This window comes from Acomys russatus, chromosome 8 (assembly GCF_903995435.1).
Source record: "Acomys russatus chromosome 8, mAcoRus1.1, whole genome shotgun sequence".
NCBI classification, from domain to species: Eukaryota; Metazoa; Chordata; class Mammalia; order Rodentia; family Muridae; genus Acomys; species Acomys russatus.
In genome coordinates this window covers 58725612-58740720 of record NC_067144.1, presented here as the reverse complement: position 1 = coordinate 58740720, position 15109 = coordinate 58725612, and the positions used below count along the sequence as shown (strand labels likewise).

Here is a 15109-nt window from a genome sequence, read left to right as displayed (position 1 = left end):
ATTTATATATATATATTTATATATATATAAAGATTTTAAAAAGGATATTGTTAAAGCTGGTTTAACCTATGCCAGTACCTTCTGAATGAAGAAAAAGACAGTGAAAGAAGAAACAGAAAACAAAGCAAAATCCCCTGTGCACCTTCCCATCCTTTAAGTTAAAAGAATACTGTCAATATACATGTGGGCTTGTCTTTCTCTTTAGATATAAGCAAATGATAGTCAAGATAAAGATGAAGATATAATAAAAAACATTGAGATGTACCTCAAAGGTACTGAATTTATCAAGCAGGCCCAAAGTTCTAATTTACAATATTTAATATCACATAAACTGGCATGTAAAATTGTTTATTCTTGACATGACAGGGTTTGATTTACTCATTAACCAACTCCACCAACTTCTCCTTAGGTACTTAGAAAGCTATATAGTATGTTATTACTTTATAAATTTTACACCGAATATAAACATTGAAATACATGCATGATGTGGTATCTAGATATTTTTTGTCATTAAAAAGTAGGCTAAGAATAAAAAGAGAAAAGATTCAGTTACCATTCCACTTTGGACAGCACAGCAATTCACACATAGAAGAACAGAAACAATATTAATTAGGTCAATTCTCATACTGACTTATATTAAAATAGTAGCCATGATAATAGCAGCAACTGCATATTGTTATAAAGAAAGATTTTTCTAATACTAGATCTCAAACATGATTTTAAATTGGTGGTGTTCATTTAAAACCTTTTAACTTATTCAACAAGAAAATATTGTATCCAACTATTTCTTTCCATTGAATTGTCTTAATTAATTTGTAAGTAATTATTGCAATGTAACTAGGTAGCGAAATATCATATTCTCTTTTACATTAGCATATAGCACATGAGTCCTGAATCATACCTCTCATTTATTCCTCTCATACTGCAAGACACTATAGATTTATAGAGAGGAACAAGGCAATTAAACTTGAAAACTGCAGTATCCAGGCAGTAATTTATTATGAATATGTCTTTCAGGGATGTTAAGTTTATTCTCATTTTTATATGCCTTGAAGATAGAGTTTGAGAAAAATCAACAAACACATGCATCATATACCCGACATTAGTACTGTAATAAATTCTGCCAAAGAGAATTTTTATATGGCAACAAGTAAAAAGTCCATGTGGATTATGTTCTTTTGTACTGCTGCTTTTGTTGCCAATTACTGTAAAGTTTTACTAACCAATTTGGAGCACTAGAGGGGAGTGACAGGAGCTAAGGTAACATTACACAGATTGATTTCTTGGCTGCTGCAGTATGCCTGGAGGGGCTCTTTGGGGTACTTGCTCATATGCTTGAAGGCTTCCTACACTGTTACTTGTTCTAGTTCTTTGTTGCTGACTGTGCAGGCAATGATTTCAGAAACACAAAAGTTTCAATACTATAGGCTTTCTCTATTTCACACAAAATGCAATATCTTGCCACTATTCTACTATGTGGTAAAATTTGGGGATTGAAGAGGGAAAGTAATGAGCTGGTTTTTGTACAGAACATGATAGTGGGCTGGAAGAATCGAGGAGGAATTGTGTCCTTGATTGAATTTCTAAAGCCAGAAATTTTATCCATTAACAAATAAATTGTAGTCTTCACTTGAGGAAAAAGCCGTTTTCATACTTCTAAGCCTTCTTCATCCTTTCATGGCATGGTTCCAGTATCATCACATCTAGATAAATTAGACCTTTCTGTGTATCTTATATTGATGTCCTGTCATGGCATGGCATACACACCATACTTATCTATTTAAGTAACTGCTAGGAATTCTTCAGAATTTAATATAAACATGAATTCTCTTATGAAGACGGTTTAACATCTGCCTAGTCCCTAGTACATTCATTGCACTCTTAACAACTCATTAAAAATGATTATCATGCAGGTCCATTGGTAGAGTGTTTGCCTCCTTCTTAGCCTGAGTAATCACTTTGCACTGCCTCATATACTGGGTGTGGCGATGCACACCTACAATCTCTACAATCTGAAAATTGAAGCAGAATCATTAAGATGTCAAGGTCACATTTAACTTTAGAGAGCTTGAGGCCAGTCTTAGCTAGAGACCTTCTTTCAAAAAACGAACAAACAAACTCCCCAAAACCACATAAATAATTAGTGAACCATTTTCTCACATCAAGATCTATCTATGAGAAAAGGTTGTGCTGTGCCACAAACATTTTTTCTTCTATCTTTTATCTCCACCCTGTAGAAATCCATGAAACCATGGGTAGAAGGACCCATAAAAACTTGGGGATTAACGATCACTACAGGAATTGTCTTAGTAGGAATTCCTATCGATGTGATAAAACACCAGGGCCAAAAACAACTTAGGAAAGGGTTTATTTCATCTTCCAGTTCCACAACATTATCTATCGCTGCCAGAAGTCAGCCCACAACAGAGCAGCAACCCTCAGGCGGAAACTGATGCAGAATCCATAGAGAAGTGCTGTATACTGGCTTGTTCCCCAAGACGTGCTCAGCCTGTTGTTTTACACATCCCAGGACCACCTGCCCAGGCATGGCACCACCCAAAATGGGCTGGGCCTTCCCAACAACAATCACCAATTGATAGAATGTATCACAGGTTTGTCACAGGCCAATATGCTGGGGACATTATTTTTTCAAATCACTTCAGACTGAGTAAAGATGACATAAAACCACTCAGCGCAGGAACCAAAGGGTCCCAAGCACCATCTCCTGCCATGGAGGCTATGAGCATTAACAGATAGTAGAGATAGATGTAGAGCTTCAGGAAGCAAAGATCCGTAGGCATCATCAAGATAACCAAAGTTACTGTTCTTCCTAGGTATGGCCCCAAGTCTAGTCTTTCACGCACTGAATACATAGACTATTATGGGCCTCTGGTAAAATAATGGAGACATGGAAGTAAATGCTTTTTACACCTGTTTATTTACCAAGTGTTTACAACATATTATCAAATATTATGCCCCTTGTGAACTGGGGCACAGTAATTAAATGACTTGTTTGATAAATAGCTCTTATAATTTAAGCATAATGTACATGTAGATTTAATAAATGTATTTATTTCAACTTTTTATTTTATTAAATGAAAGTATTCTGCCATTTGAGAATAGTTCTGATCTTTATGCTAATTTTTAGACATTAACTTTTCCATTAGTCCTCGATGGTTTATGTTTATTTTAATCAGAACTAACTTTTAAAAGACTAATTTGGTTGTTTACGTAGTCACCAACTCTGTCTATAAAGGTGCTCAAGCAAGACTTAGTTTGGTGCAACACTGAGACGAATATTTCATTTTTTTCCTATTGGTCCTATCGAGTATAAGAATTCTCAGAATTCCTCTGCCTGTTATAGCGTTATGCTCCAGCAGATGGCAGTACAGTTTTTCCATTAATGTAAAAAAAAAAAAAAAAAATCCGTGGATGTCCTTATTCCCTGCACACACCAGCAGTACTAATAGAACGCACTGGGAGAAAAGGAAAAGATAGGAAGTTGGAATGGAGACATGGTGGGGAGTTCCCACACAAGCTGGAGTGGAACTTCGGGCACAAATGGTTACAATGTATTATACACATATGACATTTTCAAAGAGTAAATAAAAAGTAACGGAATTTTTAAAAGTCAAGACAGTGCATATTGTTTGGTCCTTCTCTTCTCTTACGGAGCAACACAAAGTTTTGCTGTAGGCAATGAACTTTCACCTCCAGAAGAAACAAGTAAATTTCTGTTTTATAAACTAGCCAGAGCCCGATATTCTGTCACAGTAACAAGAAATAGATTAAGACCATGTATGTATCTAATGAGGGAGAAAATCTGTAAAGTACTTTAAATATTTTATTAAATGTCATCCTGAGGAAAGCATTAAAAAGTTAAGAAAAATAGCAAAGCAAATGTATGAGTTAAAAGTTTCAAAAACCCTTAAAGCATCATTGATACTCATCACAAACAAAAAATGTTCAAATTTCTACATTGTTCTGAAAAACAAGATACATATTATTGTGTAGGCATAAAACAATATGTCTTATTCCTAGGATTGCACTAAAAATTTCAAGTTAAGTTCTAGAAGTATGTTTGTCTTGGCATGTCCCTATACATATCCATAGAAGTAGAGCCATTACAGGATAAGCAGACAAAATGGAAACTCCTGGACAGACAGAGTATGGCCTAGCACACTGAAGTGTTGTTTTTGTATTGAATTTCCTAAAAATGGCTGTGACAAGAGGCAAAGAATTATGGAGAAGAAAAAGCCAAAGGGTTTTCCCACTTTTATTACATAATGCACTTGCAAATAAACATTTTATCTTATTTCAAAGTGGCTTTCTTTGATACCTTTTCCTTACCAGCATTTATAAACATGAAATCCATTGTGTTTGGAAATAAAAAAGCTCAGAGTAAATAGATTTTCTTCTAGATGTTATAAGAAACTTTCTAATGTATTGTCCCAAATGACACAACCTTGTTTGCAGTATAAAATTAAGGACTTGGGTACTTTCCTTGCTGTGATCTGATGACATAACCAAGGCAGCTTGTAAATGAAACCATTCAGTTTACGGAACCAGAGGACCACAGTCCATGATCATCATGGGGGGTGCAGACCATTCCAGGAAGCAAGCAGGCAGGCATGGCACTGGGGTAATTGTTTATATCCTGATCCACAAGTATGGAACACAGAAGAGGCAGAGAGTGCTAAATGGGAGTAGCTTTTGAAATGTCAAAGCTGGCCTCCTGTGACACATCCTCTCCAACAAGGTTATACTTCCTAATCCTTTGCAAGGATTTCCACCAACTGAAGATCAAGTATTCAAATATTTGAACTTTTGGGGACTACTTTCACTCAAACCACTATAAGGACTAAGTTATACATTTACAAAAACAAAATCAATAGCATCAACATTCACACTTAACACCAATGAAAGCTGTTTCTTTTGTAACATTTAAACTGCTTTGAATTTTTAGCAATGATTGATTCATTAAACAAAATATTTCTTTTTGAAAAATGAAGTACATCAGTCAATTCCGAAGCTAAAGTGATGAAAAATACACAAGAAATATTCAGCCATTGTATATAGCTAAGCAACCATAAATTTACTATTCCAAAGCTTACATTTTGAATCTATTTTTTAAGGCAATGTCACAGTAGAATGCCAACCTGGTTCACGGCCCTGTGCTAATTCTTGGAATTGTGTAGCAACTGATTTATTTTGTGATGGAGAGGTAAACTGTCCAGATGGTTCGGATGAAGACTCCGAATTATGTGGTAAGCCCATCTACCTGCTTTCACTCTTCTTCATCCTTTCTCCTCCATGACAACACATACACACAGACCACATGAATGCACACACTGCATACACACTTTGCACACATATGCACATACACATTTTCATGCACATATGAATGTATACGTACACACTTGCATGCACACAAGCACACACATATGAACCCACACATTGTCTCAGACATCTGAAATTAGTGAAGACTGACTTCTTACAATAACCATATGCATAATTTAATACAGAAATGTAAAAATTATTTTATTTTAAAACTTAATTACATAATATTAGATGCAATTAATTTTTACACAATCTCATTTAAGAACACTGTAAGAATGCTTTGACCAGTTATTTTGGTAGAACAGGAATGTCAAAGTTTTTCATCTCACCTTTGCCTTAAGATACCCTGATTCTTTGGGAAAGGGACTAATAATATAAAACTATTTCATGATATTTTCACCATCTTATAGTATCCCTCCCATTACCCAAGCTTCACAATATAAAATCAATAGCATTATTCACTATTCTTCATTGATTTTCTTTGCCTCTTACAGTTCTATAAATAGTACAAACATTCATGAGTAACAAATTAATGTCAGTTGAACAAAAACCACTGTATTGTCATTTGTTCTTATTTTAATTGCATTAGTAAAAACAAATAGCACATATAACTACAATGAACTTTAATCTAGATCTCTAAATGAAATCTCTCTTTGATTTATAATTCATCACAGTTAGGCTGCATTTAGAAAAGCTACCCAGAAAGAATCTAATCTAACATTGTAGTTTCATATACAGCCTATTATCATGTATGTGTTTATTTAGACTGTAATCACTGAAAAGTAGCATTAACTTAAGTCTGAACTGTAATTCGTTTTCAAAAACTTAATGTGAAGCCTGAATTAAGTCTGTTTTTGCTGTGATCCATAATTATCTTTTTCTTTATTTCTGCCTTTCTGAGAGAGGGTCTGATTTTGTTTTGTTTTGTTTTTTGTTTGGTTCTTTTTTTTTTTTTTTTTTTTTTTGTATTGGTTTTTTGTTAGGATGTAAATTTTATTTAATTTTTTATTCTTTTTTACATATACATTTATATTATTACGCATATATACTATAAACTATCTACAGCAAGAAGAACCATGAAACAACAGGAATTATATAAATGTTACATTCATAGTGTTTTGGCTATTTATATTTGGCAACCTTGAAGAAAATATCTTTCCTATCTTGATGAGTCTAAATTTCTCATTGTAAATCAATATCTATCATATCTCATCATTTTCAACTTAAAACATTTATCTAGACCTAAAAACATCATAACCCCTAAACAAATAAGCTTAATTGTAAACCTAAATCATCTATTCTTCAACCATAGCAGAGACTTGAGAAGGAATAAAATTTATCTGAGTAAACAGGAAATGAAGGTTAGCAGCTTCCCAAAGGAGAAGATGACAGAGACAGTTTACTATCTGAACAATAACCCAAAACTCTCTACAGTGTTGGAGCATCATCTTCATCCTTCTGTCCAAATATATCTGACAGCCATATTTGTGAGGCAGGAACTATTGAAGACTTGCTTACCCTGTCTTGGCAGAGTTTAGCAGTTGACTCTGCCAGCATCCAAGCTTGCCCATTTGTAGGCAGAATCTTCTCTGTGATAGAAATGAGGACAGTTTGCCCAGTGGCTCGTTTGCCACATTTGAAGCCATCTCCATAAGGAAGTTCTTTGATGCTCGTCATCTTCTTTGAGGCAGGCTGGGTGTTGCCAGGAGTTAACCTGTCTCGTTGCCAATGAATCTTTAAAATAATAAAAACATGTCTAAAACGTGCCATATTCTGTGTGTCTCTGAGGTTTTTGAAGACTTTATTTAACTATTTTAAGTTGTCTTTCTATAGAATCATCTCTGTTACCTAGAATTTATATTCTTGTGATAAAAATCGACTAGTATTTGATATGACTATGATTTGATCAACTAACAATTAACTTGTATAACTTATTTATCCTAAACAGCCTGCAATAGCACTTTTGATGTATTGGATGTGTAACTGATTTGTAAGGGTACAATACTTCACATTAGAGTGGAGATATATATATATATATGTATATATATATAGTGTGTGAAGAATAATCTTCTATTGAATTCTATACCAAGTATCAAAATTAAATTTATTTTGCATCTATATACAAAATTCTATATCAGTCAATTAAAACTAACCTTGTGAGTAACAATTAAGTCATTAATTGAGGGGTAGACTCACTAACCTACTTTTTGTCCTATCATCCCTATATATTTCTATATTTCCTCTTCTTTCTTTTCAGCCCCTATCACCAAACCATAGAATGAAAGATAAGAGATTTCCAACCTTATTTTCTTTCTATATAAGGCCAAAAATAACATAACCACCTCCCAGGGAAAATAAACATCTAACTCCCAAGATAGCAACCGAAAGCCTACCCAAATGCCCCTTAAGGAAAACGGGGTGTCATTTTGTTAAGATTTCTTACAGCTCATTTGGGATGAATAATACCTTTGTAGGGGCCCAAATAAAATTGGGGAAAATGGATAAATGAGACGGGGATAGCATTTGTGGTCCATTTTCTAAATGTTGAGAAGTTCCAGGCTTCACTAGAGTCCTGTGTGGGACAGTCTGAAATGCTGGACCAATTAGGATTAGAAGCTTTCTTCGAAGCTGTCCTGGGAACTGTCCTGTTCTGATGAGGAACAGCAACTGAAGCACTTGGTGCTAGAACATAAAGGAACCAGGATGTCACTGCCCGACATGCTGAAAAGAATGACTTCTGTCAGGTCTGATCCCGCGTCAGTGTCCAGTTATTTTGTTCTGAAGACATATAATTTCTCACAAGTATTATATAGTCCTAAATTATAAATATATGAGGTATGCATTATGCACAGAACAATTAAGGCTTGTTCTCTGCTCTTTGTATGAACAGAAGAAAGGCATTTGTAAGTTTTCATTTATGTCATATGAAGAACAGCATCTAATAACAAGTCACAGGGATTCTGTGACCAACAAGAAGCATTGTCTATGCATAGACATCTATGTCTCAGCCAGTCTCAGAGCTACTCCCACGTAGTGAGATTATCAATATAAGCTACCTGCTTGTTCTGCCTTTGGAATTCTTCACCTCCCAATCATAGTCCCCTTCCTCATTGCATCCCTGATACTCCTCCTTCCTTCATCCCCTCTCCCTCTCTCCCCTAGTCCTCAGAAAGGGGAGTCCTTAACGTCACAGCCTATCAAATCTCATCTGTACTAACTTTATCCTCTTCCTCTGTGGTCTGGCAAGGCTAGCCTGCCAGGGGGAAGTGATCAACACAGGGAGCCAGAGTCCATGTCAGAAGTAGTCCCTACTCCCCATATTGTGGGATGCACAAGGAGACTGTGTTGCTTATCTACTACATCTGAGAGAAGGGAGGGTCTAATTTTGACCACCTTACTATAATGCTGCTGCCAAGGGCTCCTGAGTGCTGGGGTTGTAAGCCAGCCGTGTAGTATTGGTCAACTCTATCACCCTTGTAAAGCTGAATATGAACACAACTCCAGGGGTATTTCAGTCATGCAATTGGCTTGTCTCTTACTAATAATGTGTTCTCATATTTGTTGACAGTTTAAAATGAAGACTTAAATAAAGAACTAAACTAGAAAAATTACCTATCGACCATGCCCTGGGTCTGTTTCTCAACAACTCAAAAAACCACCTACACTTTAGAGTCTTCTACTGAATGATCCCAACTCAAATGTTCTCAGATAAATTTCAAATACACAAAGTTGACTATGTCCTTTGATGTGCAGTTGTCATGTACTAAAAAAACATGCAAGCTATGGGATATTTTCAATTTCTTTTATGTAGCTACATTACTCAAAGATGAGGATGGTGGTGTTTACACTGTTTTGAGGTGAAGGTATTATTAAAAATCTGTTCCAAGAGAATATAATCCAAGTGTGTAATCAAGAAGAAACAGAGATGATGCTTATTTCTGTTTAATAAGCAATAACCAATATGAAGGTTAGACATATAGCTTTAAGCCTATGCATGAGTGATCAACAACTTCAAAGGTAGGAAATAGTGATACAACATTACACAAATCAAATAAGTTTCTTTGGCCTTAACCTCATTGAATTCTTCATTATCACAATTAGTTGACAAACACTCATATCAAAAAGTAATTATAAGCTTATAAAGATGATATATTGTCCCCAAATGAGTTTTAAAGTAATAAATTATTTTTCCAAGAAACAGTATGAGACTCAGTATCTAAATTAAATTTCTAAATTTGCTTTAAACACTTGATGATATGTTTGATATTTTTCTGCATTATGATGGCTTTATATTTATTAAAGCTTAAGATCCTCCAGCTTTCAAATGACTCTTAAATATTTGTATGCTTATTATCTCCATTACATTATTTGTATTATAAAGCTAGCATTATTTTTATTTCTGAAAGATAGTATCAAATCATTGTTTAGACAAGGTAGCAGAAAAATCAATCAAACGAACTATCTTCAGGCAGCAGGTGTTTCCGAGCCAGGTGTTCTTATTCATTTTAATCAGCCGTGGTGGTGAAGCCCTGAGCCCCAGACATCCCTTTCAGCACCAACTCCAATGTTTAGCAACAGGACACCATCAAAAAAAACCTCATGCATCAATCCATACTCAAAGAAAGCTTCATAAGCTAATTTAAGAATTTTCTCTGTAAGACATTGACCTTTGATCTCTTGCTTATTTGTTGATCTTACCCCAGCTGTGAGCTCTGATTCTAGTTTGTGTTATTAATAGAGTCGTATTAATGATTGCTTCCATACAGAGTTTCTGTATTTAGTCTTTGGTTATTTAGATTTGTACAAATTATAGCTGACTATAGCTAAAATAAGATTTCTTTAAATTGTGTTTTTCTTCTGATTGGAATGGCATCAGCAAGAAAGTTTACTTTTTAGCTGACCTATGCAGAAAAATGATGCTGACTCACAGCTCTTAGGCCAAGGTGCTGAGCTTTTTCAAAGTTGGCAAGTGTTCTGGTAACTTGCACGCATAATGAGTGCACGCAGTATTTTTTTTTTTTTTTTTTTTTTGGCGTGTCTTATAGATCATGTTTCCTATATGCTGAAGAATTCAATGCAGAAGAAAGACAGGATCCTGTAACCAACAAGAAACATTGTCTATGCATAGACATTAATGTCTCGGCCAGCTTCAGAGCTGTTCCCATATAGTGGGGTTAGCAATATAAGCTACCTGTTTGTTCGGCAGTTTGAATTATTCATACCCCAACTGTAATCCCCTACCTCATAGCCTTCCTATCCCCCTCCCTCCCTTAACCCCTCTCCCTCCCTCCTCCAGTCTGCAGAAAGCAGAACCCTTCTCCTCAAACATGTTACCTCAGCCTATCAAGTCTCATCTGAACTGCCTGTATCCTCTTCCTCTGTAGCCTGACAAGAATGCCCTACCTGGGGGAAGTGATCAATGTTAGGGAGCCAGAATTCATGTCAGAATATACTCCCTATATTGTGGGACTCATAAGGAGACTATGTTGCCTATCTAACTATATCTGAGCAGAGAGGGTCTAGCTCTATATCATACAGCATTTCCTCAAAGAAAATGATGAACGTCAGTGAAACTCCTAATGGCTTCAGATGTGGCAAACGAGCCACTGGGGGAAATGTCCTCATTTCTATCACAGACAGAATTCTGCCTAAAAATGGGCAAGCTTGAACGCAGGCAGAGTCAATGGCCAAAAACTCTGTCCAGACAGGGTAGGCAAGTCCTCAATAGTTCCCTTCTCACAAATATGTCTGTCAGATATACTGGGCCAGAAGCCTGAAGATGATGCTTCAACGTTATAGAGAGTTTTGGGTTACTGTTCAGGCAGCAAACTATCTCTGTCTTCTTCTCATTTGGGAAGCTGCTAACTTGCACTTCCTGTTTACTCAGATAAATTTTATTCCTTTTCAAGTCTCTGATGTGGGTGAAGACCAGATAGCTTGATTTTACAATTAAGCTTAGTTGTTTAGGGGTTAAGATGTTTTTAGGTCTACATAGGTGTTTTCAGTTCATAGATATGAGGTATGATAGAGAGTGACTTACATTCGGAATTTTAGACACACCAAGATAGGAAAAATGTTATCTTCAAGGTTGTCAAATACAAATAACTAAAACTAGGAATGTAATATTTATAAAATTTTGATTGTTTCATGATTTTCCTTGCTGTAGGTAATTTATTGTATATACATATAATAATATACATGTATATGTAAAAAAAGAAAAGTTAATATTGTTTTAATCCAAAAAACCCATAAAACAAGAAAGAAAGAAAGAAAGAAAGAAAGAAAGAAAGAAAGAAAGAAAGAAAAAAGAAAAGAAAGAAAGAAAGAAAGAAAGAAAGAAAGAAAGAAAGAAAGAAAGAAAGAAAGAAAGACAGGATCTGTAAATATTGAGCCAGCAGGGGAAGCTAGTCGTTGGTCCCAAGCTCATGTCGCCAGGACTACTTTGTGAATGCAGGCAACATGTCTGGCTAATAGTTTAGCTGCTGTCATTTGCAGACTGACTTGTTTTCCACTCAACATTTATTCTAGTGCTCTTCTAGTAAGCTCTCAGAAGGTCTCCAGTATCAAAATTGTAAGCACTCTTCTTAATCTTAGTTGAGATATATTTTTTACTTTTTTTAGTCCTAAGAACCTATCTTGCTTCACTGTCAATTGTAAAATTGCCTTGTTTGTTGTACACATCCCGCAAAGAATATGTAATTCTATCTATCCAATTCTTCATTTTTTGATATGGTATTTTTGGCATCCTGGCCATTATTATTGTAAATAGTTTAATACTGTTTTATTTTTAAATGCTTTCGGAGGTAGTCTGTACTTTTCTTTACATTCAGGAACTAGCAGAGACCATTTATATCAGAATAAAAGAAAGATTACTGGTAACAAAAATGTAAAGACTCATAGCAAATTAGACCAAAAATGATCATTTTTTAGGACCAATGCTGCAAAAACCTAAATGTGGACGACAGTAGCAGTCCTCTTAAATCAGTCACAGATACATGCCTCGGTTTTAGGATGGCCAGCTTCCTGTCTGTCCTCCTCTCTTTCTTGGCTCTTTCATAAACTGTGTACAGGCAAGGGAACATTTGGAAACAAACACGATTTTGGTCTAGACTAACTGATTAAGCAACTCAGTCACATGACTCCATATGACTGCAAGGCATTTAAGCAAGTTCAGAAAAGTCAATTGTTCCCGAAGGGGCAAGAACAGGGTCCAACAAACACAAAGTAAGTAATCTCAGCCCTTTGGAAAATATGAATCGAGTTGTACAGTGTGACACTGTTGATTCCTTTGCTCAAGAAATATGTCAGAAAAAAAGATCTGGAGAGTGTCTAAATTTCATCAGTATAGTAAACAGCTATTACAAATATTTAAAGTGTTCTGTTGTCTCCTTTTTATTTTACCTTCTTCCTGTTTTCATGCTATTGATAATACGGCCTGTTTTAGTGTTTAAAATTCTTGCAAAACTTGGACATTTGATATACACTGTGGTGGGAATTGCAGATAGAGGCCTACAGAGAAAGAAGGCCTGCTGTGAATGGTATTTATGAATCAGGAGACTTTAGGTAAATTAATTAATCCCTCCAGTTTCAAAGCTGCTTATAACTGATGTTGCCTGACATATTCATGCAGCCACAGCTTGTGATGGGCAGTTTTTGTTGACTGGAGATTCTGGGTACTTCGAAGCTGCTCATTATCCAAAGCCATATGAATCTGGTGTTGTTTGCCGCTGGATCATCCGGTAAGAGATAAATGCCTGTCCTGCTCTTGAGTCTGAAAATCTTCCAACACAACATTTTCCACTTCTATAGTATGTATAAAATAATTATAATTTTTATCAACTACCAACTGATAGACCGTTTCAAAATTTCTCTTTCAATATTAACCTGAAAAAAAAAATAGTTGGTACAAAGAAAAACTTTATGAAGAAGAAAGAAAGAAAGGAAGGAAGGAAGGGGGAAAAGCTTTATGTCTAAGAAAAGCAGCAGTATACTGGGACCTAAACTATTAACTCTAAATAAATTTTAGATGTCACAATTGGGCTTAATTTATTAGTCAAATAAATAATTTAACTTTTCTTTTTTTAAAACTAGCTACAATATTAAAGATGCAATTGCTGCATAGCATGGCTCCCCCACAACACCACCAAGGATCAAAATATGGGAAATACAATTAATTTAATACAGTTTTAGAGAAATGATTAAATAGATTAAAAATGTTTAATGTTCAGTAAAATATTTGGAACACTTTTTGCCCACCTTAAAACTTAGTAACTGCATTTAGCACTTTGCCAATATTTCATAATGTGAACAGAAGGGTCTTGTCTTTTCACAGCTAGCTTCTTCAGAATAGATTCAAGATGCGTACACTCATGAGTGTTAATAAATTTCTTTGACCCCAAATTTTCATATGTTTCAGAATTTATAACTATGGGAGTAAAGTCACTATATAATACAACAATGAGCAAAATGTGTTTAGCACATATTGATTAAAATATTAGAAATGATTTTTGCATTTCTGTCTTCTTCAGCATTGACTCTAGCTTCCCCAGTGGTCTTACTGATAGGTAAGACCTGCTATTTTTCTGAGCCACCCTAGCAGAACAGAAATTAAATAAACAGCCACCAGCATCAGCCTGCACCCTCTTTAATGTCTGGGCTGGGGCTACTGCACCTCAATTTGATATCTTTGCCTGTTTCATACTCCTGTGGACATGAATCCAGTCTGAGCGTGCATTATCAGACATATCTACTTATTCTTGTCACCTTATAAATTTATTACTATCACAAAATAACTCCACCAGACTGAAACTTTGCAAGAACACAGTCTTCTTTCTTGCTATAAACTATTACTACAAGTTATACTGACAGTGTTTAATCCATGCCCATATAATAGTGTGTACAAGTTATGGACAACAAGACAGCAAGTATGTGGCTAATATTTTCACTAACATTATAAGGTTATAGATAACATTTTCCACATAAATTAGAAGACAGTATTGTTTATATTTCATTCTTTGCAGAATCTATGTCATCTGTAACAAAATATTAATTATAATTTCACATAAATAAAAAAATATACATGGAAATGCAAAGCCACAATTAAAAAGACATAGATTGTCACTGGGCTTGGCAATTATTTCATAGATGTGACATGACACAAGCAATGCAAGCAAAAATGTAAATAAAATCATTGCCAAATTAACAGCCTCCATGAAAAATGGTAGAAACACAGCTTCAACTGAGAGAAATTGTTTGCCAGTCATCTCCAATTCTAGTGACTAAGCATCTAAAATCATAAAGAATTCCTTTAGCACCTTAGAAAATAATAAGAACCTGATCAAAATAAGCAAGATGAGGGCTCAGCAGTTAAGAGAGTCTTCTGTTTTTACAAAATAAAACAACCTGGGTTTGATTCCCAGCACTCACCTGGCATCTCACACCCATCTGTAATGCCAGTTCCAGAGCATCTAATACTATTTTCCCCTCTAACAGCACTAGGCACAGAGGTGCTGGAAAGACATATATGCGGGTAAAACATCCATGCACATAAACGGTTTTTGAATTGAATTACATGTGCCTTCATGACATGTATATAACAAAAAATGGATAAAAGGCTTTAATAAACATCAGCCCATATATAGAAATGAACAATTGCTTGAAACGAGTTTGTAACTTCCAAGTAATAAAGGAGATGTAAATCAGCACCGCTAAGAGCATCTACCAAAAGCAGGTGCTATGATCACATATAAAATGACAAAGTGTTGGAAAA

At 35.2% G+C, this 15109-nt stretch overlaps 1 protein-coding gene across 1 annotated transcript in view; it reads left to right on the top strand.

Annotated features, from left to right (window-relative positions):
* Positions 1-15109, top strand: part of Tmprss15 (transmembrane serine protease 15) — a 118947-nt gene that overhangs the window by 31538 nt on the left and 72300 nt on the right. Inside the window, exons 6-7 of the mRNA XM_051150372.1 lie at positions 5136-5267; positions 12971-13079. Coding sequence (XP_051006329.1) covers positions 5136-5267; positions 12971-13079 — 241 coding nt within the window. The remainder of the gene's footprint in view (positions 1-5135; positions 5268-12970; positions 13080-15109) is intronic.